General features: G+C 61.1%; 1 protein-coding gene across 2 annotated transcripts; it reads left to right on the forward strand.

Moving 5' to 3' along the window:
- Positions 1 to 154: 154 nt before the first annotated feature.
- SBF1 (SET binding factor 1) lies at positions 155 to 27,987 on the forward strand. 2 transcript variants are annotated; one of them, XM_065887531.1, is made up of 41 exons: positions 155 to 358; positions 7,086 to 7,171; positions 7,599 to 7,736; positions 7,952 to 8,110; positions 8,195 to 8,305; positions 8,935 to 9,040; positions 9,172 to 9,304; positions 9,394 to 9,502; positions 9,608 to 9,721; positions 9,835 to 9,912; positions 10,153 to 10,266; positions 10,339 to 10,467; positions 10,553 to 10,651; positions 10,736 to 10,940; positions 11,021 to 11,133; positions 11,984 to 12,133; positions 12,449 to 12,517; positions 12,593 to 12,751; positions 12,824 to 13,089; positions 13,175 to 13,347; positions 13,425 to 13,498; positions 13,573 to 13,768; positions 14,016 to 14,143; positions 14,766 to 14,944; positions 15,065 to 15,201; positions 15,311 to 15,518; positions 15,637 to 15,833; positions 15,933 to 16,070; positions 18,624 to 18,701; positions 18,957 to 19,129; positions 19,206 to 19,385; positions 19,856 to 19,957; positions 20,036 to 20,221; positions 20,291 to 20,417; positions 20,504 to 20,634; positions 20,704 to 20,934; positions 26,442 to 26,549; positions 26,645 to 26,856; positions 27,504 to 27,591; positions 27,663 to 27,794; positions 27,889 to 27,987. In XM_065887531.1, exons 1-41 carry the CDS (start codon positions 304 to 306, stop codon positions 27,985 to 27,987), a joined length of 5,670 nt encoding a protein of 1,889 aa, XP_065743603.1. In that variant the 5' UTR covers positions 155 to 303. The 2 variants fall into 2 exon arrangements, with proteins under 2 accessions (XP_065743603.1, XP_065743604.1); XM_065887532.1 differs by lacking the exon at positions 18,624 to 18,701.
- The last annotated feature ends 1 nt before the right edge of the window (position 27,988 follows it).

Consider the following 27,988-nt stretch of genomic DNA (forward strand, 5'->3'; position numbering starts at 1 on the left):
CGTCGCTGTCACCGCTTGAGGGTGGTGAGCGGCTGAATCCCGCCCCCGGGAACCGAGCCCGCGCCGTTGGTCCAATGAGGGAGCTTCGCTCCGGACCCCGCCCGCGGGGGGGCGGAGCGAGGCCGCGCAGGCGCACGGCGCGGCCGGGCGGGCCGGCTGGCTGGGAAGATGGCGGCTGGAGCCCTGGCCGCCGCCGTGGAGCGGGCCCGAGGCGTCCGGGGTGCGCGGGCCAGGGCCGGGGCCGGGCCATGAGAGCGCCGTCCTCGCGTCCCCGAGCCGCGGAGCCCGCCCGCGCCCCTCGCCATGGCGCGGCTCGCGGACTACTTCGTGCTGGTGGCGTTCGGGCCGCACCCGCGCGGTGAGTGCCGGCGCGCGGCCGAGGGCTGAGGGCCGGGGACCGGGAGCCGGGGAGGATCAGCCGGGGCGGCGGGGCAGCCCCAGGGTCAGCCGGGCACCTGCCGCCCTGGTTAGGAGTCCGGGGTCGGGGGTCACGGAGGGCCGACCTCCCCGAGGTGGGCAGCGCGGCGAGACGGGGCGGGCCGGGATTGCCCACCCCAGTCAGGGCAGAACCGGGCCGATAGCGTCTCGGCGTCGCCCCGGAGGTGGGAGGGCCCTGGGGCGGCTCGGCCTCCCGACTCCCAGTTGGGTGGGATGGGCTCTCTCTGCTTTGGCGGACTGCCGGGCGGCTCTGCTTCCAGGGGCACGGAACGTTCACTTGCAAGCCCCTCCTCTGACCCCCAGTGCCTCTGGTCTGGAGCCTCCGGCCCCTGTGCCGTGTCTCAGGTACAGGAGGCTGGGGAGCATGCAGAAAAGGGGTGGGGTTCAGGGACTACTGCTTGAAGAGGTGGTGTTTGAGTTGGAACTCGGAGGACTTCAGAGGGAACTGTGGAGAGGAGAGAGAAGAGTGTTCCTGGCAGAGGGCCTGCCGACTTCATGCCTGCAGCCAAGCCCTGGGTGGGAGAGTGGTGTGGTGACTGGTGCCGATGGCCAGGAGGTCCGTGTCTAGGGTCAGCGCCCGTGTCTGAGAGCCCTTCAGCCCAGGGGGTAGGAGAAAACAGCCTGACAGTGACATCAGCAACAGCCGTGGAGACAGCAGTGTTGGGGTGTGCACTCAGCGTGCCAGGCCCTGCACAGCCCTTTGTGTGCGTGATCTCACTTCTTCCTGCCAACAGCCCACCGAGGTTTCCCTGTCGTTGCCCCCATGTGTAGAGTGCAGTCAGGGCAGAGAGGTTGAGTGCCTGGTCTGAGCCCCCAGAGGGGCTGGGACTCACACCCTGCCTACCCCAGAGCTAAGCTGGGGTCTCAGATCCCAAACTGCAGGAGGGCACGCGTGTCACTGGGGGGTGGGGTGGCTGTGTGGTCAGGCTGGGGCTGAACCTTGAGCCTGAGAGTGGGGTCGAGACCCCCAGTCTACCCTGCTTCTTGTCACCCCAGCTGCCTCTGTCACCATCCAGGACCCGGACTTGCACTCCTCTTTGCTTTTCTTCTGGCTGAGCCTGTACCTTCTGGACTCCACACTCTCCAGACCCTCCTCGCGCCCTTTCACTCAACACTCGCTCCTCCTCTCCACTCCTCCTGTCGTATCCATCCCGACACCCTCAGTCATGAGCATGTCTCTCCCTTCAGGGAGGGCGTTCTTGTAGGCAAGGACCAGTTGTCCTCGTCCTGCAGTCTGCACGTGGCAGGCTCACTGTCAGTGTTGAACAGGCCCAGAGGGAGAGCTGTCTGCTCCAAGGCATGTGGGGAGGGGGCAGTGAGGAGGGCATGCCAGCTGCAGCAGCGGGGTGCACTGGATGCAGGGAGACAAGGCTGGCCAAGGTGCTGCCCCAGCGTGAGGGCCCCCAGGCTGCGTGCCAGGGCAGGGGCTGCGTGAGCAGAGTGGGCTTGGGGGCTGAGGACGCCGAGGGCAGTGTGGGAAGCGTGCTGATGGTGGTGGCGGCTGGAGTGAATGTGAGGAAGGTGAGAGGAGGCATGGGTGGGCTCCGTGACAAGCTGGCTGGAGCCACACGGGCGCTGGGCACCCCAGGTGTGTGTGGCCGCTGAGCAGAGCCGGGGAGAAGGCTGGCGCCCACAGTGCCTGCTCACCCCAAGTGGCCGGAAGGAGTGATTCTCAAGATGTCCCCTTCAGTAGTGCTGGGGGGCCATGGAGCCCCCTAACCACTGTCTCCCGGGGTTGGAGCTGGTCAGCTGCTGGCTGGCTACCCAGCCTCAGGGCCTCCCTTGGCATGACTGGTCCATCCCTGTGAGGAACAAGCCCACGAGCTGGAATCCCGGCTGTGGGGCTGAGGGCACAGTGAGGTGGTGGGGGAGTCTGAAGCAGAGGAGCGCCGCGTGAGGCTCGGTGGTCCCTGCTTTGCCACTTGATACCTCTGTGACCTTGGACCAGTCTTTCGGCCCTCCGCACCTCACCTTCCTCATGTGGGGGTAGGGTGAGTGACACAGACCTCCCAGGCTGCTCTGAGCACAAGGTGGACAGACACACATGGAGCTGTTCACACAGAAGGCTCCAGGAAGTGATGGGTGTCTTGTTAATGCTGAGCAGCCAGTGTGTGGACAGCACTTGGCACAGACAGTGGGCACCTCTGCGGGAGGTGGCACGCAGGCACCCGTGCGTGCTGGCAGGCCTAGGACGCTAGGGCAAGACATAGAGTCTTTTGGGTTCAGTGGAGAGTGCCGAGTGGTGGAAGGCTTGTCCTTGGCCTGGATCCGGACACCCTGTGCGGACCTTCTGGGCTCTGAGTCCCGAAGTCCTACCTGAGGAAGCACCCTGCTTTCGTGGTTACTACCTGGCAGACCGCTCCAGGCAGGAGGGCAGGGAGGGGACTGGGTGGTTCCCTTCCATTCATCTCAGAAGGTGTAGGCTCCTCCCTTGGTGAGTTGGGGGAGCTCCTTCACTAAGGACATGGGTTTAGCCTGTATTGCACCCTGGCCCAGCCCTGGGGACTTCGTGGGGGCCAGAGAGACTACCTTGCCCAGTTCCTGGCCAGGGAGTGCCCTGATGGTGGTCAGCTGATTTTACACAGTGTGACCAGTGCCGGGGTGTGTCTTTGATCTGACCAGATGGCTGAGTGCATATCTGCCAGGGAGGAGGGGCTGGACCCCTCCTGCTGCTGGGGGTTCCACCCCCAAACATCTGAGAAGAAGACTTTCCACCCCTGGCCTGGCCTCTTTTGGTCCTGACCATGTTGAGCTGGCCACATTCCTCGGCCCCATCTACTCTCCCCACCCATGTTCCTGCCCTCTCTTTGGAGCAGGTTGGGGCTGTTTGGGATGGCCTTGGCTGGCTCCCAGCCCCACCCTGGGAGCCCGAGGGTCCAAGTCCTTGGGTCAGAGCCAGTCGGGTCTGACCGGGGAGGTTGGAGAGGTTGCAGCCCCTCTGCACTTGTCCTGTGCTGTGGCCAGCTGGGAGCGGCCTGTGTGTGGAGGTTTGTGTTGAGGTGGGAGGTTGGGTTTGCAGCAGGACGCTGCCGTCCTTCCTACGGCCCGGCTCATCTCAGGGTGTGTGCGCTGGGTGTAGGGAGGGGCGGGCAGCGGAGGGCGCCATCCTCCCTCGCCTCTGCCCACAGCACATGCTGGCCTGGGCCGGCCCAGGCATCGGAGCCTGGCACTGGTGATGGCGTTGCCAGCAGATGACGAACGTGAGCTCTGTGTTCCCCGCCCTGGGGCTGGCTGTGGGGACACAGCTCTTGTCCCCATCTGTGTCTCAGGGGATCTCTGTGCCCTTCCTCCTAGGGCCCCCCCAAGTCCCGCCCTGTGACGCACAGCTGTGCTGGTTGGATTAGTCCTGTCACCATGGGGTGGAGGTGTCCTCTCTCTTGTCTACCCCAAGAGAGCAGGGGACTCAGCTGCTGTAAGTCCCCTTCACGGCCTCAAGAGCTCGACTGGGTGGGGGACACTGGGAGATGTGGCAGAGCCCTACCCCCACCCCCAGGATTCAGGCCAGCAGCCAGATTGCAGCCCGGCCCCTGTTGGCACAGAGCTGAGGCATGGGCTGGGGTCTCAGAGAAGGGTGAGGGAGTCAGGACGCATCCACGGTGCGCCCTTCCAGGGAGGGCCGGCGAGCGCTGGTGTGCCTTGGGGCTCCGGAAGCTGCCCTGGACTTCCTACTGAGGAACCTGTTTGCCTGTGGCGTGTGAGCGGGGCCGATCGTGGTGGGAGGGTGGTGCGGCGGCTGTCTGTGATCAGCAAGCCCTAATTAGGCTGAGGGCTGTGCAGCGCTGGACGCGGAGATGTAGCTTCTTGCTCGTGGAGCTCCTGTCTGGCTCAGCTGGCCAACAGGTGCACCAGGAATCCCAGAAGGCTGTGTTAGAGGGTGGGAGGTTCTTGCGGTCCCACTGCAGGCCCCAGACTTGGGCAGGGTGCAGAGAGCTGGCTAGAGGAGGTGATGCTCTTTGGGCTGAGACCTGAGGGCCAAGTTTGGGACCATCATGGCCCAGAGGAGGAGCTGGCGGGGGAATGCTCACCTGCCCAGCCTAGTGCCATCCTCCCCGCCCCGCCCCCCCCACAACCTCTGTAGGCGGCCTGGACACCTCCAGGAAAGCCTGCGCTCAGTTCTTTGGAGGGTGGAGCCCTGCACGTGGGAGTCGACGTTCCCCACGATGAATGGGGTAGGGAGAGTGGGCAGTGGCCGGTGGCCAGCCACTCTGCCCACTTCCCTGGGGGAGAGGCTGTGGAAAGCAGCCCCCTGAAGGCCACCTGCCCAGTGGCTTCGGGAGGGAGATGGGGCAGAGGCTACTGTCCCCATCCACACACACCTCCCTTCCTTCCTCCTCCTGCTGCCTCGTGGCAAGAACTGGGTGAGCCCTGGGTGCCAGCCAGGGCTGAGCCGAGATGGTGGTTTGGGGCTGCACCCAAGTTGGCCCTGGGGGAGGAGCCACAGTTTAGGGTGAGCCAGCCTGGGCCTGTTGAGGGTGGCCCTTGGGAGTGGGCCTGGATGGACCCTGGGGGCTTCGGGGTGTGTGTGTGTGTGTGTGTGTGTGTGTGTGTGTGTGTGTGTGTAGGTAGGTGAGGCACCAGCAGACACCTGTCCTCCCCCACCCTGTCTTGTCTGCCACCTCCTCTCAGTGTCAGTGGTGGGAGGGGGAGGGGAGCAGGAAGCTGAGGTTTGGTGAGTCAGAGTCACAGCCCCTCACTACCCCTGCTCCCCCAGCCAGCAGCAACCTGCCTGCTGCTGACCTTTTTGGTATTGCCTCCGTGATCCTGGAGAGTGGCGGGTTCCTAAGATTGCAGCCCAGCTCCTCTGCCTCTGGGGGCCTGGGGAGTGTGTGCTCTTGGGCTGCTGGGGTCCGTTTGCCAGTGCCCTTGGGTCCAGGCCTGTGCCCAGGCCCCCAGCTCGGTCTGAGGCTCCTGTGCCCACTCAGGTCACAGGTGGACCAGGCAGGCTGGACGTGGGACTGCATCTCACAGGTCCTCAGAGGCTGCACACGGGGGCTTTCTGGGCCTTCCCTATCCGCCCCTGCTCTTCTGCTGGTGTGGGCAGTAGTGTTGAGGCTGGTCTGAGCGGAGGGCTGGACCTGCTTGTCGAGTGTGGGAGGTGAAGGTGGAGAGCTTTTTGTCTTTCCTGCTTCAAGCTGCTGCCATGCTGGGTGGGAGCTGGGGGCAGAACAGGGACCCCCGTCCTTCCTCCACGACGCCCAGGTGAGTGCTTCCCCGACTTGACCCTCGTCACGCCTCCAGGTTTGTTTCCACAAAGGGTGGGCAAGAGGCAGGGGCCTCCAGCTGGTCCTGCCAGTGTGGACTGGACCTGGCAGCACTGCCCTGGGCCTGGAGTGGGGGAAGCAGACCGGAGGGGGCTTAGAGGGCCAAGTGGCTTTGGGAGTGGAGGGGGTTCTCTGGGGAACACATGGGGAGCTAGCAGGCTGCGGGTGCAGGGCCATGCCCTTCTCCCTGGTCTAGAGGACCCTCAGGGCTGCACAGGGCAACCTGGTCTGTGGCTGTGTGCAAGGCGGCCTTTGCAGGCAGGGAGCAGGCCTGTGTGCCACCACCTTCAGGGCTCGGGAGAGCGCTCCTGTCCTTCCTGCCAGCCCCACCCCTCTCTGGCTGTCTTCTGGGACCTTTGCTTGTCGAGTCTGCCTCTTGAGGCAGCGGGGACAAGCCGCAGTTTGGGGCTGTAGGCACGGGTGGTCCTTCCGCCGGCACAGGTGGCAGGTGCGAGACCCTTGCACCTCTCAAGTGGGCCCAGGGCTGGCAGGTGAGGCGGAGGCGGGGAGCAGGGCTGTGGGCCGAGTGCCTAAGCTGGGTGCTGGCTGTGGAACAGTCGGGAACAGCTCTCCCCTTGCTGGAGGGGCAGGTGCTATGCAGTTGGGCGGGCATGCTGGCATGTGGCAGGCTGGGTGTGGGTTCTGGCTGGGGGTGTTGACACAGTGGGCGGGACCCAGGAGGGGGGTAGTGGGGGTGGGAGTAGGGAGTATCTCCCCCTGCTCCCCTGGGCTGGGGCTCCTGTGCCCCCCCTTTTTTTTTTTGAGGCTCTCACAGTTTATTTTGTTTTACTTTATTTTTTAAAGTTTCCAGGTCATTTAAAAAACTTTTTCTTATTGGAGTAGAGTTGATTTACAATGTTGTGTTAGTTTCTGCTGTACAGCAAAGTGAACCAGTTATACATATACATATATCCACTCTTTTTTAGATTCTTTTCCCGTTAAGTTCATTATAGAGTACTGAGTAGAGATCCCTGTGTTATACGGTAGGTCCTTATTAGTTACCTGTTTTATATACAGTGGTGTGTATGTCAGTCCCAATCTCCCAATTTATCCCCCACCCCCGCCGTAACCATAAGTTTGTTTTCTGCATCTGTGATGGGCCTCCTGTGCTCTTGGTGCCTGGCCCAGCCAGAGGCTTGCAGGGACCCCGACCCCACAGCAGGGGCTTCTCTCCATGCTCTCTGGTGGTCCTGGGGTCTGTGGCTGCCTAGGGACCCCTCCTCACAGGACTGTCTTTAGGGAAACCATAGGTTTGGGAGCTGGGGCTGGTCTGGTGCCACCTGAGGGCCAGGATGGGTGAGATGTTTCCACTTGGACCCTTGAGGCTCCTGACCGGGTGCGGGTGTGGGAGGTGGGAGGTGCTCTGACCCCTGCTCCTGTCCTCAGGGAGTGCGGAAGGCCAGGGCCAGATCCTGCAGCGCTTCCCAGAGAAGGACTGGGAGGACAACCCGTTCCCCCAGGGCATCGAGCTGGTGAGTGTGGGTGCTCCCCCAGGGCCTGGAGCCAAGGGCTGGGGTGCTGAGACGGTGGGGGGCAGGCACCGTGAGGACCCCGCTGGGTACAAGGAGACATCAGCTGCATTGGAGAACGTAGGGCGGGGGTGCAGGCTTGGCTGGCCGGGCGCTTGGTGCCCACATCACGTCTTGTTGTCGCTCCCTCTTGGTGGTGGGGACCATGCCCTGCATCACAGGGTTCTCGCCCCGCACAGTGAGGCCGGAGGCTCTTACTCCCTTTTGTGTGGGAGAAGGCTGAGGTCCAGGAGGCAAGGCACGTGGGTCACAGAGCAGGCTGCTGCTGGCTGCACTGGAACCCGGCCTCCAGGCCCTGGCTGTGCAGTCCCTCGCAGGCAGGGGGCTAGAGGGAACTGACTGCTGACCCCCGTCCCCTTCCTCCCGATAGTTTTGCCAGCCCAGTGGGTGGCAGCTGTGTCCCGAGAGGAACCCGCCGACCTTCTTTGTTGCTGTCCTCACCGATATCAATTCGGAGCGGCACTACTGCGCGTGCTTGACTTTCTGGGAGCCCGTGGAGCCCACACAGGTAACCCTGCCTGGGCCGAGCCTCTGACTGTGGCCGACTCCCTCTGTCCTGTGTGTGTCTGGTCCTGGTGACCCAACCCCACAAAGGCTGAAGTTTCCAGAGGGCCAGTCCTGTCTGAGTCACCTGTGTCCCGTGTCCCCCTTCACCACCACCCCCAGCCCCCAGGCCTCAGGAGACCTGCCTGAGAGCCTGGCATATGGGGCTTCTGTCCACAGGAAGGACTGTGCACCGAGGACACTGCCGAGAGGGAAGAGGAGGCAGGTGAGGGAGGCCCAGTGGGACTGTCAACTGCAGCTCCTGGCCCGCCCGGCCAGCTGTTTGCTCCAAAGACGCTGGTGCTGGTGTCTCGATTGGACCATGCGGAGGTGTTCAGGGTGAGGCGGGCAGCCGGGCACAGGGCAGGATGTGGGGTGCTCCCGCTGGCTGGGCCGTCATTCTCCGATCTGTGGTCCTTGCAGAACAGCCTGGGTCTCATCTACACCATCCACGTGGAGGGCCTGAACGTGGGCCTGGAGAACGTGGTTGGGAACCTGCTGACGTGCATCATCCCTCTGGCCGGGGGCTCACAGGTGGGTCAGGAGGCAGCTGCTGTCCACCTGCAGCCACAGGACCCGCTGGTGCCTGAGGCCACGGGGTGGGGCCTGGTAGGCATTCGGAGTCCAGCCTGGGCGGAGTGCGGCCCCAGCCTCGGACACTGTCCTGCGTCTTGGTGCCGCCGCCTGTCCTCTTTTCTTGGCCCTGCCTGTCTTGTGTCCCATGTCGCATCTGGCTCTCCACCTGGCACCCTTTGGTTCCTCTGTCCTCTCCCTCCTTGGGTGTGCCTGTCTCTGGGTGTCAGTGTTGGCTTATCTGTCCACCCCCCCGTCTGTGTCCCCGCGTGTGGGTGTGTCTAACTGTGTCTCTCTGCCTGTCTGTCCCGTGCAGCTGGACTCTGTTGAGGACGGAGTGGTACGGATTCTTTGTTTCTTCTGCCCACCCAGGCCCCGTCCCCACCCCAGGTCAGAGGCCCAGCGTTTTCTCTGCAGCACTGCTTGGGCCGACAGAGGCCAGGCGTGGCCTTTCCCTTGTGCTGTGCTGCCCGTCCTGGCCAGTCCCACCTCGGGGTCTGTTATTCCCCCAGGCCCGCCTGAGGCTGTGAAGCTGGGGGTGATCCAGGTCTGGGTGGAGCAGCTGAGCACTGGTCCCTCTCTCTCCACAGAGAACCATCTCTTTGGGGGCTGGGGACCGGCAGGTCATCCAGACCCCACTCACCGATTCGCTGCCCATCAGCCGCTGCAGCGTGGCCCTGCTTTTCCGCCAGCTGGGTGAGCCTGGTGCCCGCAGCCCCACAGCCCCTACACAGTCCTTCGTCTCCCCTCCCGGGGCTGGCGGACAGACATCGAGGTTTCACCGCAGGGCGGGCGCCTGCGCCCTCTAAGCCTGTCCTCCTCCTCAGGCATCACCAACGTGCTGTCTCTGTTCTGTGCGGCGCTCACGGAGCACAAGGTGCTCTTCCTGTCCCGGAGCTACCAGCGCCTCTCGGATGCCTGCCGGGGACTCCTGGCGCTGCTCTTCCCTCTCAGATACAGGTGCTGACCTTACCGTTGCCCACTGCCCCGCAGTCCCTCCGCCCCGCCCTGGCCCTCGGGCTGTCGCGCTGAGCCTTGGCCCGTTGCAGTTTCACGTACGTGCCCATCCTGCCGGCGCAGCTCCTGGAGGTGCTCAGCACGCCCACACCCTTCATCATCGGAGTCAACGCTGCCTTCCAGGCAGAGGCCCAGGAGCTGGTGAGGGCCCTGCTCGGCGTCTGCCTCGCTGCTCCAGGCTGGGCTGCTCCAGGCCCTGCTGACTGGCCCGTGGCTCTCTGACCGCTCGCTCCCTTCGGTCCACAGCTGGATGTGATTGTAGCTGATCTTGATGGAGGGACAGTGACTGTGCCCGAGTGTGTGCACATTCCACCCCTGCCAGAGCCACTGCAGAGCCAGACACACAGTATTCTGAGCATGGTGAGGCAGGACCGGGGGCCTCGGGCAGGCTGGGGTGGGGTCACTTGGTGGCCAGAGGAAGCCAGAGCGTGGGGCTGGTGTGCAGCTGACCCTGCTCCCTGCTGCTTCCACAGGTCCTGGATCCAGAGCTGGAGCTGGCAGATCTTGCCTTCCCTCCACCTACGACGTCCACTTCCTCCCTGAAGATGCAGGTGGGGGTCGCTGCCCCTCTGGGGGCCCAGGCCCACCCGGTGCTGAGCGCTCCTCCAGGGGGTCGCCAGGGCCGCGTGGGGTGGGTGTGAGCCTCGGAGGGTCCTGCACAGGAGTGGCCGTCGGCACCGAGTCTTAGAGGAGGCCCTGTGGCTTGTGTGGAGGAAGCTTGGAGGGTCAGGAGGGTGAGGTGCCTGGAAGGCTCAGGGCCTGGCACTCACCTGCCCTCACGTATGCCCCAGGATAAGGAGCTGCGCGCCGTCTTCCTGCGGCTCTTTGCTCAGCTCCTGCAAGGCTACCGCTGGTGTCTGCACATGGTCCGCATCCACCCGGAGCCTGTCATCCGCTTCCATAAGGTGGGCGCCAGGTGGGGGCGGGGCTGGGCAGAAGGTGAGTGCCCGAGGGGCTGACCTCTTTGTGCACCGCAGGCAGCCTTCCTGGGCCAGCGTGGGCTGGTGGAGGATGACTTCCTGATGAAGGTGTTGGAGGGCATGGCCTTTGCAGGCTTTGTGTCGGAGCGCGGGGTCCCCTACCGTCCTACGGACCTATTTGATGAGGTGCACCCCGACCCCAGCTGGGAGGAGCCGCCATCACCCCCCTCCCTGCCCCAGCCAGCCCGCCTGACCCTGCTTCCTCCCCCAGCTGGTGGCCCACGAGGTGGCACGGATGCGGGCGGATGACAGCCACCCCCAGCGTGTCCTGCGTCATGTCAAGGAACTGGCAGAGCAGCTCTACAAGAACGTAAGGCAGGCGGCACGAGGGGGCGGGTCACTGTGCTGCCCTGGCCCGGGGCTGCTCGCCCATCCTGCCTGTGTCCCCCCCCAGGAGAACCCGTACCCTGCTGTGGCCATGCACAAGGTGCAGAGGCCAGGGGAGGCCAGCCACCTGCGGCGGGCGCCCCGGCCCTTCCCCCGGCTAGACGAGGGCATGGTGCAGTGGATCGTGGATCAGGCCACAGCCAAGATGCAGGGCGCACCCCCGGCCGTGAAGGCCGAGAAGAAGACCACCGTGCCCTCAGGGCCCCCCATGAGTGCGTAACCGGGAGGGGGAGCCTGAGTGTGGCCGAGGGTGGACGTGAGGTCAGAGGTGAGCACGTTCTCTGCTCCCCAGCCGCCATACTGGAACGGAGCAGTGGGCTCCACGGCAACAGTGCGCGCCGGCTGGAGGTGGTCCGGAACTGCATCTCCTACGTGTTCGAGGGGAAGATGCTTGAGGCCAAGAAGGTGAGGGTAACCCGGGCACAGGGAGCGCTGGGGGCTCTGGGTGGGGGCGGCCTGGGCCAGCGCAGCGGCTCTCAGAGGAGCCCTGGCCCTCGTTCTCCTGCAGGCGGCTGGAGGGAGCTGGGCTGGCAAGAAGGGCAGGTGGACACCAGGTCCACCTCAGAACAGCTGGGTGCAGCCTGCTGGGGAGGCTCCGCGGGAGGAATTTTCTTCAACTTCTAGTCGTCAGAATGCTTTGAAAGTCTCTACTGTTAAGTGTCTTCTTTATCGCTCACGGAAACTAGTGTCGACTCACACGTGTCTTTTTGTTTTTACTTGCAGAAAGTGGAGTTCATTTAGCGTTCTGCCCTCTGTGATGTCCACTGACACTTTGGGTCTCTCAGGACAGCCAGTTTGAGTCTGTCTTGTGTTTCACAGCTGCGCGGTTCTCTGTGAAGCACCTAGTTCTTAAACCAGCCCTTTATCGGGTTCCTGGTCATTTCACAGTGTGCGGGAGTATCAACGGGACAAGTGCAGCCCTTTCTGTGGCCCGCCCAGTGCTGAGCCGGCTGCTGGCTCTGCGTTAGGCTTGTGCGTTCTAGGCACTGGGGCCCTGGCTGGCCGTGGGGTCTCGCTCAGAGCACTGGCAGTGTTGTGAGGTTCGTGTGCGGGAGGCTGGCTCCACTAGAGCGTTGGTCTCTCTGGGGCATTGAAGCCCCAGTCTGGGCACACCTGACCGGATGGCTTCCGGTCTCCTCTGTGCTGAGAGCCTGGGCTCTGGCCCCCATGTCCAGGCCAGGCCTTCCCTGTGCCTCAGGGCACGGTTGGGTCCACATAAGCTCGTGCCCTCATCCCCTTGCTTCCCCGTCCGCAGCTGCTTCCGGCCGTGCTGAGGGCCCTAAAGGGGCGTGCGGCCCGCCGCTGCCTTGCCCAGGAGCTGCACCTGCACGTGCAACAGAACCGGGCAGTCCTTGACCACCAGCAGTTCGACTTCGTGGTCCGCATGATGAACTGCTGTCTGCAGGTGAGGCCGGGCCTCACACCCTGCTGGCGCTGTGGCCACAGGGTGGGGCCGGGCAGGGCTTCTCCGGCCCACCCATGAGGGTGCATCTGCTGGCGGTGCCGACAACTGGGAGGCCCCGGTCTGCCGGTGAGGGTGGCGTGGGGAGAATCCTTGTGGGAGGCTGGTGCAGGGGCCTCCTGCCCTCAACCTCCGAGCAGCCCTGGGGAGCTGGTGCAGACGGTTCGGGGACTGATGGGAGGTGCTGCTCTGTCGGCGGTGCTGGTGGGGGTGTGAATGGCACGGGGCCGGGATCCGACGCCCCCGGCCCTACTGCAGGACTGCACCTCCCTGGATGAGCACGGCATCGCAGCTGCTCTGCTGCCCCTGGTCACTGCCTTCTGCCGGGTGAGTGCTGGGGCGGACAGAGTCTCCCCAACCTCTTGCCGGCTGCACCCGCTGACTCCCTCTTGGCTTCCGCAGAAGCTGAGCCCAGGGGTGACGCAGTTTGCGTACAGCTGCGTGCAGGAGCACGTAGTGTGGAGCACGCCGCAGTTCTGGGAGGCCATGTTCTACGGGGATGTGCAGACCCACATCCGGGCCCTCTACCTGGAGCCTGCCGAGGACCGAGACCCCTCCCAGGTGTGTGGGGACTCCCTGGGCCCGCGGGATGGGGCTGGCCTGGCTCTGGCTCACGTGCGGCCCCTGGGTCAGGTTGGGGAGGCACTCACGCAGGAGGACGAGCGCTCTGCCCTGGACGTGGCATCTGAGCAGAGGCGCCTGTGGCCCACCCTGAGCCGTGAGAAGCAGCAGGAGCTGGTGCAGAAGGAGGAGAGCACGGTGTTCAGCCAGGCCATCCACTACGCCAGCCGCATGAGCTACCTGCTCCTGCCCCTGGACAGCACCAAGAGCCGGCTGCTCCGGGAGCGCGCAGGGCTGGGCGACCTGGAGAGCGCCAGCAACAGCCTGCTCACCAGCAGGTGGGGTGTGGCCTGGGGGCAGGACCTGAGCAGTACAGGCCTTGGGTTGGGTGGCCTGTGCCCACTGTGCCCCTCCCCGGCCCAGCATGGCAGGCAGCGTGGCGGAGAGCTACGACACAGAGAGCGGCTTCGAGGATGCAGAGACCTGTGACGTGCCCGGGGCCGTGGTCCGCTTCATCAACCGCTTCGTGGACAAGGTCTGCACAGAGAGTGGGGTCACCAGCGACCACCTCAAGGGGCTGCATGTCATGGTGCCAGGTATGGGGTCTGGGCCTGGAAACACTCCCCTTGGATGGGTGGGCGCAGGCCAGGGCATGAGAACTGCTCTCCCCCAGACATCGTCCAGATGCACATCGAGACCCTGGAGGCCGTGCAGAGAGAGAGCAAGAGGCTGCCCCCCATCCAGAAGGTGAGTAGGGGCCGGGGAGTGGCGGGCACCAGGACTGGGCTATGTTCTGAGGCACTGCTCCTGTCCCCAAACAGCCCAAACTGCTTCGGCCACGCCTGCTGCCCGGTGAGGAGTGTGTGCTGGACGGCCTGCGTGTCTACCTGCTGCCGGATGGGCGTGAGGAGGGTGCCGGGGGCAGCAGGGGCGGCCCCGCACTGCTCCCGGCTGAGGGCGCTGTCTTCCTCACCACGTACCGGGTCATCTTCACGGGGATGCCCACTGACCCCCTGGGTGAGCCTTTGGACCCCTCTGCCCCCGCTCCCCCTGCCCCTCCCCCTGCCCCCCCCAAGGTCTTCGGGCTAGTGGGACTTCTTCTGCCTCTCCCTCTCCCCTTCTCAGGGGTTTAGGGTCTCTGTGGGAGATAGGCTGTTGTCTTTCCTCCCCACCCTCCCGGTCTACCCCATAGCTCTGGGACCCTGAGACTCTGTGACCCTCGACCCCTCCCGTCCCCCTGACTCTGCACCCGGCTTGTTATAAGTGGGGGAACAGGTGGTGGTCCGCTCCTTCCCGGTGGCTGCGCTGACCAAGGAGGAGCGCATTAATATCCAGACCCCCAGTGACCAGTACCTGCCGGACGGGCTGCAGCTGCGCTCCTGCACCTTCCAGGTCGGCTGGGGCGTGGGCTGTGTTGGGTGGGGTCTGTGGGCCCCTGAGTCGCGGCCCTCTCCAGGAGGCGGCATCCGAGCCCTAGTCTCGCTCTCATGAGCGGGCGTTGAGCCAGCACTGAGCCCTTTGTGATTCCTGAGTTTACAGGGAAGTCGCTGTGTCTTAGCTTGGTGTCCTCTGCCTGCGCCATGTGCCAGTTTGGGGCTCTCCCGTTTACCTTGCAAGGCCCGAACCCTAGAGGCCGTGTCTGGAGCGCGCTGCACAAGCCCAGCCCAGCTGAGACCTACACAGATTAGATGAAACACACAGGCTGGGTTCCTGAGTCTCCGGCTACATGCAGCCTGGGGAGCAGGCCCTCCGCTCACCCTCTGTCCTTGGGGCGCTCCTTCAGGACGTGTCCGTCACCGGATGGAGAGGCGAGACTGGCCCTTCACAGTCCCACGGTAGACCTAGCCGCCTTTCTCAGGGCCGTCTGGTCGCAGGGCCCTCACCCGTCCATCCTGTTAGAAACACCCGAGCTCCAGTGATGCAGCACGGGGCGTCCCGTAGGCCTGTCCGCCTTTGTGGCCGGGGCTCAGGCCCACGGGCCTCCCAGCCTCTGAGGGCCTCATGTCTGACACAGCTGCTGAAGATGGTCTTTGACGAGGAGGTGGGGCCTGACAGCGCTGAGCTCTTCCGCAAGCAGCTGCACAAGCTGCGGTACCCGCCAGATATCAGGGGCACCTTCGCGCTCACCCTGGGTTCTGCCCACACACCTGGCCGGCCGCCCCGTGCCACCAAGGACAAGGGTCCTTCCTTCAGGTAGGGAGCTGGGCCCCAAGGCCAGAACACCTTCCCTTCGCAGAACCACTGTGTGTGTGTCCCCTTGTCCATCTCCTCACCTCTGCTGACCCTGCAACTGTACTCCTCGGGCCCCCCCAGGACCCTGTCCCGGAACTTGATGAAGAACGCTAAGAGGACCATTGGGCGGCAGTATGTCACCCGGAAGAAGTACAGCCCCCCAAGCTGGGAGCACCGGGGCCAGCCACCCCCTGGGGACCAGGAGGACGAGATCTCAGGTGGGGGTGTGGGGAGCCGTGGGCGGTCTGGGTGAAGACCCTCACGTGGAGGGGTAAGGGACCCGGGCAGCCCGTGGGTAATGACCCCCGTGTGCCTGGCCCGCCCCAGTGTCAGAGGAGCTGGAGCCCAGCACGCTGACCCCTTCCTTGGCCCTGAAGCCCTCGGACCGCATGACCATGAGTAGCCTGGTGGAGCGGGCGTGCTGCCGGGACTACCAGCGCCTGGGGCTGGGCACGCTGAGCAGCAGCCTGAGCCGCGCGAAATCCGAGCCCTTCCGGATCTCCCCGGTCAACCGCATGTACGCCATCTGCCGCAGGTGAGCAGTGAGCGCGGCAGGTTTGGTGGCCTCCAGGAGGCCGAAGGCCCAGGGGCGCCCGGCTGTGGGTCCAGAGTGCCTTTGGCCTGCTTTTCCCCTCACGTCCGCCTCCTCGCAGCTATCCGGGGCTGCTCATCGTCCCCCAGAGCGTCCAGGACAACGCCCTGCAGCGCGTCTCCCGCTGCTACCGCCAGAACCGCTTCCCGGTGGTCTGTTGGCGCAGCGGCCGCTCCAAGGCCGTGCTGCTGCGCTCAGGGGGCCTGCACGGCAAGGGGGTCGTCGGCCTCTTCAAGGCCCAGAACGCGCCTTCTCCGGGTAGGCTCCCTGTTCACGCTGCAGCCCGCCCCGCCCCCGGCGCCCCGCCCCCGGCGCCCCGCCCCCGGCGCCCCGCCCCAGCTCCACTTCCTCCCGCAGGCCAGTCCCAGGCCGACTCCAGCAGCCTGGAGCAGGAGAAGTACCTGCAGGCCGTGGTCAGCTCCATGCCGCGCTATGCTGATGCGTCCGGTCGCAACACCCTCAGCGGCTTCTCCTCGGCCCACATGGGCAGTCACGGTGAGGGTGCTCGGGGCCGGAGGACCTGGGGGGTAGTGATGGCATTTATGGAGAGCAGACCGACAAGGGGGCAGAGTGTTTGGGCTGTGGGAGCAGGTGAGTGTCCTGAGGCCCAGCTCTGACTACTCCTCTGGGGGTTCACAGAGGAGGCAGCAGGCCCAGGAATTTGGGGCATGCGCCCAGGGGCCATCCTGGGCCCTACCCCTTGCCATCGGGGTGCTGGTGCAGGGTGACCCTTAGAAGAGCGTGCTGTCCACAAGCAGTGGTCTGGTCTCCTGGGGTGACAGGCGGGGACCCTGTTGTGGCAGGGTGAGCCATGTGGATGCCTGGCGCTGGGAGAGGGTTTTAGACAGGAGACACCCAGGAGGGCCCCAGGGCGTGCAGGCGGGGGGTGGGGGTTGTGTCAGGATGGGCAGCCTCACCCCAGGGCCTGGCCCCAAGGCAATCGCTTCTGCACCCCGCTTACCCTCCACCTGCCCCCATCCTGCCCCCGCATCTCCCTCATCTCCCCCCGTGACAGCCTCTCCCCTACCTGCCCATCTCCCTCCATCTCCCCTCCTGGACCCTCCCTCACTGATCTCTGGTCCTTTCCGGTTCATCCTCTTGGCCCTCCTGAAAGCTGCTGGGCCTCCTCGGAGCTGCCACCTAGCCCACGTTGGTCCTCACGTTGGTGATCAGCGAGCTGCCTCTCAGTCCGTGCTTGGAGGTCTCATCACCCCGCTGGAGGCATGAGGGCTGGGAGGCTGCCCGCACTGGGCCTGACCATTGCCCAGATGCTGGCCTGAGCCAACCCCTGCCTGTACCTCAGCAGATGTGGTGACAGCGTCTACCAGGGATTTGTACACACCTGGAGCCGTCCTGGCGGTTGTGTGTGTAGAGTTGGCCGATGTCACACGAGGGTCACTTCTCTCTGTGAGACCCTTCCCCCACCCTGGCTTGTGCAGACATCACACCAGGGGTCACTTGTCGCTCAGGCCTTCCTGATTCCCTCCCTCCCCTCACACTTGTCTGCGTTTTTCTCTGCTGCTGCTCTAGGTTCAAGATGCACTGGCTCCCAGATGCATTGCTCTAGCTCTCAGGTGGGCTTGGGGGCTGGCAGGCCACCTGTGGGGCTGAGCCTTCCAGAAGCCCGGGCATCGTCCTTGATTCTTCCCTCTCTGCCCACCCTGAGTCTGTGAGCTCACCACCCGAGTCTGCAGCCATCCCCATGGCCAACTGCCCCCACGCTGGCCCAGGCTGCTCCTGCCCGTGGCACAGGGCCTCCTGGTGCAGCCGCCACTCGTTCCCGTAGCTGGAGGGCCTTCACCCCTCCCGAGTGAGGCCTGAGGAGCACCCCAACCGCAGGCACCTCCTCTGCTGCTGGCGCACACCAGCCCCCCAGTCCCCGTGCAGCCTGTAGTTCAGTGCTCCGTCTGTAGCTGTTGTTACCACTTGCTGGGCATCGGGGCCAAGGGGGCTGGGAACAGGGTGGCCAGGCTGTCCTCACGGTGGTTAATGGGGATGCTGCCCTAGGAAGCGCTGGGCTCGGTGCCACCTTCTGAAGCGGCGCAGGCCTTACTCCTCTTGGTCCTCTACTGGGAATACCGCTCTGTAGTTTGAGTGGCTTTTAGTTTTCCAAACATCAGAGTCCATCATTAAGTGTGTTTCATGGTCGCGCTGTCTTCCTGCCTTCCGCCCGCTCCAGTGGTTCTGAGTGGCCCCTGCAGGCAGCACCTTCCCCGCAGGATCTTTCGTCTCCTAGTGCCTGTGTCTCCCCTAGTGTTGCTTGGGCATCTCTGAATGTCCCCACAGCCCGCTGGTGCTGCTTCTGGGTGTCCCCCGAGTTCTGGGCACGGGCCTTCCCACTCGTTGCCTGGGGGCATACAAGGTCTCGGCTCGCCTCAGCCGTACACCGGTTCCGGTCCAGACTCTGTGTCACGAGGACACACTGTCCTCACTGTGGGTGACCATGCTTCTGCCTGCAGCGTAGTGGGCTGGCGCCATGCTGGCCTTTGGTGCCTTGCGCCCTCTCTGTAGAGGCAAGTGAGCCTGGGTCAGAGCCAGGTGCAGGCTTTGAAATCCAGAGGCCTCCTCCTGCGGGCTCCCTGTGCCTCCAGGCTGGGCCGTCCCAGCCCGTAAGCCTCGGGCCTGGTCCTCACAGGTGGCTCTGTGCTGGGGCTTGGGCCTGCCTGTGTCCTGGACTGAGCCACCCTCTGAGGTTCCAGGCTGGGCACTCCCGGGCTGGGCCTCCTCTTCTCTGGGCTGCGCTTCATGGGCACCTCCTGCTGCTGCTGTGTGCTGGGCAGGGGCCGCTTGGTGGCTGCGTGTCATGAGCAGCTTAGGCAGGGTCCTGCCTGTCCCCTGACCCTTCCTACCCACCACCGGGTCCTGTGCTCCCTCGTTTGCCCTGGGGGCCCAGAGGACCTTGACAGATGCTCACTGTCTCTGGGATCCCCGGGGGTTCGGTGGTGACCCAGCCCTGCACCCAGTTTCTTTGGGCCACAGCTCCGCCCTTGCTGGGCGCACCCCCGGGCCTGGGGCCAGGCCTGAGCCTTCTCTCTGCTGTGCCCCCAGTGCCCAGCCCCAGAGCCAGGGTCACTACGCTGTCCAACCCCATGGCGGCCTTGGCCTCCAGACGGACTGCGCCCCGAGGTACTGTACTGACCGCGCAGGCTGCCTCCCCACTCCTGGCACTGATGGCCCCGTGTGACTGCTCAGGGCACTAACGTCCCCCACACCTGGCACTAACGGCCCCGTGGGACAGACCAGTGTAACCCAGCCCTCGCCACAGCCCCGGCCACTAACAGCCTGACACCCCAAGTCCCACCCTTGCTCTCCCTGGGAGCTCTGCCCCAGGTGAGTGGTGCCCTGGCCCTGCTCCGGTGCTCACCTGGTTTCTCTGTGCAGGTAAATGGGGCAGTGTCCGGGCCGGTGGGCGCAGCGGTGGGCTCAGCACTGATGTAGGCACCCGGCTAGCAGGCGTGGGTCCCCCCCAGGCCAACGGGGCCCCCCCCGACCCAGGCTTTCTCCGGCCCCAGCGTGCAGCCCTCTACATCATTGGAGACAAAGCCCAGCTCAAGGTGACTGGGACAGGGTCCTGGGGCCAGGTGGGGGCACGGGGCCTGGGCGCATCTCACCATGGCCGGCTTCCTCCAGGGTGTACGGCCAGATCCCCTGCAGCAGTGGGAGCTGGTGCCCATCGAGGTATTCGAGACACGGCAGGTGAAAGGCAGCTTCAAGAAGCTGCTGAAGGCGTGTGTCCCCGGCTATCCTGCCACCGAGCCCGGTTCAGCCTCCTTCCTGTGCTCGCTGGAAGACTCAGAGTGGCTGATCCAGGTCTCTCCACTGCCCCTGCCCCACCGTGGTGGACGGCTACCCGGGGGGAGGGGATGCGATGGGCAGGGGCCGTCCGGTGCCCGCCTGGGTGCTGGGCCCCACCACTTACCTAGAGCCGTGGGTGGGCGGGGTCTGGGCTTTTTGCTCTTTTGATAGTATTGGGCTTCGGGAGGGGATGATGGCCACTTCCCAGTGGTGGTACATGGACAGGGGAGGGAGGCCAGGGCCCAGCTGTATCGGAGCCCTCTACTCTCTGTCAGGGTGGGGCTGGGCGCGTCAAGGAGAGGGGATGCCTCTTCAGGCCCAGAAGACGCTGATAGGCGGGTGGGTGGGCGGCCGGGTGGGAGGAAGCACGCTGGAGCATTTCGGTCCGTCCAGGCTGTGCACAGCCACCGCCCCTGTGGATGTGTGGGTGCTGGGGTCTCAGGCCACGGGCTCTGAGAGGCGCTGAGGGGCTGCGGGTCCTGCAGATCCACAAGCTGCTGCAGGTGTCAGTGCTGGTGGTGGAGCTCCTGGACTCGGGCTCCTCTGTCCTGGTGAGCCTGGAGGACGGCTGGGACATCACCACTCAGGTACGCAGTGGCCGTGGTGGGGGGGGCGGGTGTTGGGCCCAGTCCCCACGCCCTGCTGACCCATGGCGCTGCTGGCAGGTGGTGTCCCTGGTGCAGCTGCTCTCGGACCCCTTCTACCGCACCCTGGAGGGCTTCCGTCTACTGGTGGAGAAGGAGTGGCTGTCCTTTGGCCATCGCTTCAGCCACCGCGGGGCCCACACCCTGGCCGGGCAAAGCAGTGGCTTCACGCCAGTCTTTCTGCAGTTCCTGGACTGCGTGCACCAGGTGAGCGGGCGGCCGTGGTGGGGGGCTGTGCGTGCTGACCGCTGGCCGCTGACTCCTGATGCCCCACAGGTCCACCTGCAGTTCCCCATGGAGTTCGAGTTCAGCCCATTCTACCTCAAGTTCCTCGGCTACCATCACGCGTCCCATCGCTTCCGGACCTTCCTGCTGGACTCGGACTACGAACGCATCGAGCTGGGTACGGTGGGGGCGGGGGCGGTGAAGGTGGGCACAGGGGCGCTGTCACAGCCGGGGTGGGGCCGGGCTCAGCGCTGCCCCCTGCAGGGCTGCTGTATGAGGAGAAGGGGGAGCGCCGGGGCCAGGCGGCCTGCCGCTCGGTGTGGGAGTACGTGGAGCGGCTGAGCAAGAGGACGCCGGTGTTCTACAACTACCTGTACGCGCCCGAGGACGCAGAGGTGAGCAGAGCCTGGTCGGGGCGGGCGGGCCCCTCCGCGCCCCGGTGCTCACGCCAGGCCCGCCCCCAGGTCCTCCGGCCGTACAGCAACGTGTCCAACCTGAAGGTGTGGGACTTCTACACCGAGGAGACGCTGGCCGAGGGCCCCCCCTATGACTGGGAGCTGGCGCAGGGGCCCCCTGAGCCCCCGGAGGAGGAGCGGCCCGATGGGGGTGCCCCCCAGAGCAGGCGCCGGGTGGTGTGGCCCTGCTACGACAGCTGCCCCCGAGCCCAGCCCGATGCCATCTCCCAGCTGCTGGAGGTGCGTGTGGCCCCTGAGAAGGGGAGAGGGGGTCCTAGCGCACGTCAGTCCGGTGGCCCTGCCCCGGCCCCCCGGCCCCCGATGTGGACGGTGCTCTGCTGGGTTCCCTCCTGCCTGGTGGTGCCCCCTTCAGAGAGAGATGGGCCTGGAAGCTTGGGGTTGACGTTCAGGCTTCTCTCACTCCCTCTGCCAGACTTAGTGGGCGCGTCTGCTTAGCCTCAGCAATCAGGATTCAATAGGACACGGGCCCCCAGAAGAGAGAAGAGAGCCCCTTGGGGTTGGAGTTTGGGGGGAGGCTGGGATGGCATAGAGGGTGGCTGTCCAGTGGCCGGAGTTCTCCCTCGGGGCCTCAGGTCCGGACCACAGGAAGGTTTGCATTGCCCGCCCCCCCCCTTGGCTGGGTGTCTTTGGAGGGATATCTAGGCATCCGAGTGGCTGCTTCCTTGTGGGGAAAGTGGGGAGGCTGATTCCTGCCTCTCAGGGAGGTGGTGAGGTGTAAACGAGCAGGTGGAAAGGTTTTCACAGCCCAGCAGTGGCCCAGGCTGAAGGCACTGGCCACGCAGGGTTTGGGGGAGCCTGGGTCATGGCTTTGTGGGTGAAGGGGATCCACAAGCACAGAGGGCAGAGGACCGTCCTCTTCTCTCTGGTACTGCCCGTGGTCTTGGAGCTGGTGTCCCTAGGCCAGCGTCTGTGTGGCGTGATGTTGTCTGTAGTGCTTTCATTTCTGACTGGTCTGTGTCTTTACAGTTAACGGTGAGTTTCTGGTTGGTACTCAGCATGTGGTTAGGTCTTCTTCTTACCCATTTCTATCTTTCGTGGGACTTTTTTTTTTTTTGCTGCTTTCTTCCTTTTGTTATTTTTCCTGACAGTTGAGTATTACTTTTCCATGTTATCTACTTTGTGTGGCTTTTGAGCTGTATCTTTGTGTTATTTTTAGCGGTTGTCAGTGACTGCAGTCCCAGCGCATCTGGGGTTGAATTGCATACCCCCACGGGAACTGCCCGCTCCTGCCCTTCTGCCTTTGTCATCAGCCCTTTTACTATTACCTGTGACGTCAGCACAGAGCATGGGTTATGGTTGTTTTAAATGGTCCACTTTGTTTTAAAAAAATTAGGAAACAAGGAAAACGTCTTCTATTTGCTGTGCCCAGTATTTTTCATTCTCAGGGTAGATCTGGTATTGTATCGTTTCTCTGTAGCCTGAAGAGCTTTTAATGTTTCTTGTAATCCAAATCTGCTAGTGACAAATTCCCTCAGCTTATTTTTTTTTTTAACCTGAAAATGTCTTCATTTTCTTTTTTTTATTTTCACCATTTCTGTTCTTATTGTATAGTTTACAATGTTGTGTTAGTTTCAGGTGTACAGCAGAGTGACTCAGATATATATATATATATGTATACATACATATATACACTTCCTTTTATAGTCTTTTCCATTATAGATTATTACAGGATGTTAACTATGGTACCCTGTGCTATTCAGTGGATCCTTGCTGATTATCTGTTTTATATATAGTAGTGTGCATATGTTAATCCCGAACTCCTAACTTATCCCTCCTGCCATCCCCTTTGGTAACCGTAAGTTTTTATTTATTGATTTATTTGCTGCGTCGGGTCTTAGTTGTGGCCCGCCGGCTTCTCTCTAGTTGTGGTGCGCGGGCTCCAGAGCACATGGGATCCAGAGCATGTGGGCTCTTTAGTTGTGGCCCATGGGTTTAGTTGCCTGACCAGGGATGGAACCTGCGCTCCCTGCATTGGAAGGTGGATTCTTAACCACTGGACCACCAGGGAAGCCCCCATAAGTTTGTTTTCTATGTCTGTGAGTTTATTTCCATTTTGTAAATAAGTTCCTTTATATCATATTTTTAGATTCCACATGCGTGATATCATATGATATTTGTGTTTTTCTGTCTTAGTATGATAATCTCTAGGTCCGTCCATGTTGCTGCACATGGCATTATTTCATTCTTTTTATGGCTGAGTAGTATTCCATTGTATAAGTACGCCACATCTTCTTTATCCATTCATCTGTTGCTTCTGTGTCTTGGCTTTTGTGAATATTGCTGCTATGAACATTGGAGGGGGGTGCATGTATCTTTTTGAATTAGAGATTTTGTTTTTTCTGGATATATGCCCAGGAGTGGAATTGCTGGGTCATATGGTAGTTCTAATTTTAGTTTTCTGAGGAACCTCCATACTGTTTTCCATAGTGGCTGCACCAATTCACCTTCCCACCAGCAGTGTAGGAGGGTTCCCTTTTCTCCACTCCCTCTCAGCATTTGTTATTTGTAGACATTTTTTTAATATACGTTTATTTATTTATTATTTTTGTCAGCATTGGGTCTTCGTTGCTGTGCACGGGCTTTCTCTAGTTGCGGTGAGCGGGGGCTGCTCTCTGTTAGTGTGCGCGGGCTTCTCATTTGCGGTGGCTTCTCTTGTTGCGGAGCACGGGCTCTACGCGCATGGGCTTCAGTAGTTGTGGCTCGCGGGCTCTAGAGCTCAGGCTCAGTAGTTGTGGTGCACGGGCTTAGTTGCTCCGTGGCATGTGGGATCTTCCCGGGCCAGGGATCGAACCCTTGTCCTCTGTTTTGGCAGGCGGATTCTTAACCACTGCCACCAGGGAAGTCCCTCCCCTGTAGACTTTTTAATGATGGACTTTCTCACTGGTGTGAGGTATATTGAGCATCTTTTCATGTGCCTATTGGACATCTGTATGTCTTCTTTGGAGAAATGTCTATTTAGGTCTTCTCATTTTTTGATTGGGTTGTTTGTTTCTTTGATATTAAGCTGTGTGAGCTGTTTGTATATTTTGGAAATTAATCTCTTGTCCATAGCATTGTTTGCAAATATTTTCTCCCAGTCCATAGGCTGTCTTTTCATTTTGTTTATGGTTTCCTCTGCTGTGCAAAAGCTTTTAAGTTTAATTAGGTCCCATTTGTTTATTTTTGTTATTATTTCTGTTATTCTAGGAGATGGATCCAAAAAAATATTGCTGTGCTTTATGTCAAAGAGTGTTCTGCCTATGTTTCCCTCTGGGAGTTTTATAGTATCTGGTCTTACATTTAGATCTTTAATCCTTTTGGTTTTTTTTGGTGGTGCCATGCAGCTTGTGGGATCTTAGTTCCCTGACCGGGGATCAGACCTATGCCCCCTGCAGTGGAAGTGCGGAGTCCTAAGCACTGAACTGCCAGGGGATTCCCTTTAATCCATTTTGAGTTTATTTTTGTATATGGTGTTAGAGAATGTTCTGATTTCATTCTTTAGCACGTAGCACCACTTATTGAAGAAGCTGTTTTTTCTCCATTGTATATTCTTGCCTCCTTTGTTGTAGTTTAATTGACCATAGGTTCATGGGTTTATTTCTGGGCTCTCTATCCTGTTCTATTGACCTGTGTCTGTTTTTGTGCCAGTACCACACTGTTTTGATTACTGTAGCTTTGTAGTATATTCTGAAATCAGGGCACATGGTTCCTCCAGCTCTGTTCTTTCTCAAGATTGTTTTGGCTATTCGGGGTCTTTTGTGTTTCCATACAAATTTAAAAATTCTTTGTTCTAGTTCTGTGAAAAAGGCCATTTGTAATTTAATAGGAATTGCATTGAATCTGTTGATTGTCTTGCGTAGTGTGGTCATTTAAACAGTATTGATTCTTCCAATCCAAGAACACAGTATATCTTTCCATCTGTTTGTGTCATCTTCAGTTTTGTTCATCAGCATCTTATAGTTTTTGGAGTACAGGTCTTTTGCCGCCTTAGGTTTATTCCTAGGCATTTTAGTCTTTCTGATGCAATGGTAAATGGGATTGTTTCTTTAATTTCTCTTTCTATGCCTTTATTTATTTTTTAAAGGAATGTTTATTTATTTATTGCCACGTTGGGTCTTCACTGCTGCGCTCAGGCTTTCTTTAGTTGCGGCGAGCGGGGGCTACTCTTTGATGCCGTGCACAGGCTTCTCATTGCGGTGGCTTCTCTCGCTGTGGAGCACGGGCTCTAGGTGCACGGGTTTCAGTAGTTGTGTCTCGCGGGCTCTAGGAGCACAGGCTTAGTAGTTGTGGCACACAAGCTTAGTTGCTCCGCATCTATGCCTTTATTTTTTAAAGGGTGTTTTCTTTGGATGTAGAATGCTAGGTTGACAGCTTTTTATACTTGGCAGTTTAAAGATGTCGTTGCAGTGTTTTCTGCTTGTTGCATTGTTTCTGACTGAGTGTTGGTGCTCGTTCTTATCCTTGTAAACCGTGTGTAGCATCACCCTTTTTTTCCCTACCTTTAAGGTTTTGTCTTCATCTTTAGTGTCGGCAGTTTGGCCATCACATGGTGTTTTTTGTGTGTGTTTGTTCTGCTTGGAGTTCTTTAAGCTTCTTAGATGTATGGGATGATAGTTTTAATCAAACCTAGTACATTTTAGGCCATTCTTTCTTTCTTTTTTTTTGTCTGTGCCCCGCGGCATGCGGGATCGTAGTTCCCCGACCAGGGATCGAACCCACGCCCCCTGTGTTGAAGCGCAGAGTCCCAACCACTGGACCACCAAGGAAGTCCCTAGGCCGTTATGTCTTTGAAAAGTTTTTCTGCATGATCTTGTCCCTCATTTCCTCTGGGACTTCTTTGCCCGCTAGGTCACTGAGGCTGTATTTGGTTTTTTCCTCCAATCTTTCCTCTCTGCAGTTCATTTTTATGATTCCTGTTACATTGTTTTCAACTCTACTGCTCTTTTCTTTCTTATGTTTCACGTGCTCTTAAGCCTGTTTAATGAATTTTCCACTTCAGATATTGTATTTTTCAGCTCTAGCGTTTCCATTTTTCTTTATAGTTTTTCTTTTCTGCAGAGATTCCCCATCTGCTCAACCATTATGTCCATCTTTAAGTCTTAAATGTATTTATAAAAACTGTTTGGAACTTCTTGTATGCTAATTGAGTGTCTAGTTCATTTCTGGGTCTGTTTCTTTTAACTTTTCCCCTGAGGATGCTTCTTATTTTCCTGCTGTTCTGCTTGTCTAATAATTTTTTTTAAATTAAATTTATTTATTTTTGGCTGCGTTGGGTCTTTGTTGCTGTGCACGGGCTTTCTCTGGTTGTGGTGAGCGGGGGCTACTCGTCGTCGCAGTGCGCGGGCTTCTCATTGCGGTGGCTTCTCTTGTTGCGGAGCACGGGCTCTAGGCTTGCGGGCTCTGGAGCGCAGGCTCAGTAGTTGCGGCGCACGGGCTTAGTTGCTCCGCGGCATGTGGGATCTTCCCGGACCAGGGCTCGAACCCGTGTCCCCTGCACTGGCAGGCGGGTTCTTAACCACTGTGCCAGCAGGGAAGTCCCTTGAGTATATTTTTGATGTCTCTTCATCTGTTGTCTCCAAATACTGATTCTGCCCAATCCCTCCCCCTTGCCTCCTCCTCTGGACGACAGTTACACAGTCGTTAGATCTTTTCCCTGTCTCCTGTCCTACGTCTTCCATACTTTTGTCCTTTCGTGTTCTAGTCTGGGTACTTTTTTTCTGCGTAATCTGTCACTGATTCTCCTCCAGGAGCTGCAGCGGCTGGAGACAGAGCTGGGCCGACCCCCTGAGCGTTGGAAGGATGCCTGGGATCGGGTGAAAGCTGCCCAGCGCCTTGAAGGCCGGCAAGACGAACGTGTGAGCGGGGGTGGGTGTGGGGGGCTGGGGTGGGCTTGCTGCCAGGAGGAGGTGGAGGCCACCCCCCTGACACGGGCCCACCCTCCTGCCCCCAGGGCACCCCCAGCTCCCTGTTGGTGTCCAGCGTGCCCCACCACCGCCGCTCGCTGGGTGTGTACCTGCAGGAGGGACCCGTGGGCTCCACCCTGAGCCTCAGCCTGGACAGCGACCAGAGCAGCGGCTCAAGTGCGTCTGGTTCCCGCCAGGCAGCCCGCCGCAGCACCAGCACCCTGTACAGCCAGTTTCAGACAGCTGAGAGTGAGAACAGGTGTGAGAAGCAGCTCTCTCTGCACCACGGACACCTCTGAGCTAGGGGGGCTCGACTGGGGTCCCAGGCAGTTCTCAGATGGGTGCGGGCAGGTGCCTTTGGGGAGCGTCGTTATTTCTTAGGTGGACTGATTTGCCGGGGAGGCCATGATGGTGGCCTAAGCTGTGACCGTTGCTGGGGAGAAGCAGGTGGGCTTGGAAGGGGTTTGGGATATAGAACTGGCGACCACAGCCAGGCCATGGTGGCTGCGGAGGAGAAGAGGGACAGGGACCATGGGATACCTGTGAGGCTGGGGCCCAGCAGGCTGCATCCCACCCTCTGGGCCTGGAGGGGCCACGTTGCCGCAGTCGCCTCCCCGGACCGGCCTGCTCCGTGTCAGGGGCCCCTGCTCTGCATGTAGGGCTGTTTCCCTGAGACCCTGAGGCTCTGGTGTGGGACCCTCCCAAGTGTCTGTGCTGTGACGGGCGTGAGGGGGTCCTTTCTGGGGACAACTCCAGGCTTCTTCGTGTCCCCTTGCCCAGTGCTCCGGGCTTGGGTCAGTTTGGGGACAGGGGCCTCGGTCTTGCTGCTGGGGCTGGCGGGGGCGGGGAGGCGGGGCCGTTGCCGGGCCCTGATGGCTGTTCTGGCCGGTTCTCCTGCAAACGCAGGTCCTATGAGGGCACCCTGTACAAGAAGGGGGCCTTCATGAAGCCCTGGAAGGCCCGCTGGTTTGTGCTGGACAAGACCAAGCACCAGGTGAGTGGTCAGCGGGCTGGCTGGGGTGGGGAGTCGAGGGAGCCCTGCCCTGACCTCCTGCCCCTGCTCAGCTGCGCTACTACGACCACCGAGTGGACACGGAGTGCAAGGGCTTCATCGACCTGGCGGAGGTGGAGGCTGTGGCGCCTGGCACTCCCACTCTGGGTGCCCCCAAGAGTGTGGACGAGAAGGCCTTCTTTGACGTGAGCTGCGGCTGGGGCGCCGGGGGATGGGGGGCGCGGCGCGGGGGGGCGGCGGCCCGCGTGGGGCCGTGGAGTCAGTGTCCCGCGTCCCCAGGTGAAGACGACGCGTCGTGTTTACAACTTCTGTGCCCAGGACGTGCCGTCAGCCCAGCAGTGGGTGGACCAGATCCAGAGCTGCCTGTCAGACGCCTGAG

Source organism: Phocoena phocoena, chromosome 11 (genome assembly GCF_963924675.1).
Source record: "Phocoena phocoena chromosome 11, mPhoPho1.1, whole genome shotgun sequence".
Lineage (NCBI taxonomy): Eukaryota > Metazoa > Chordata > Mammalia > Artiodactyla > Phocoenidae > Phocoena > Phocoena phocoena.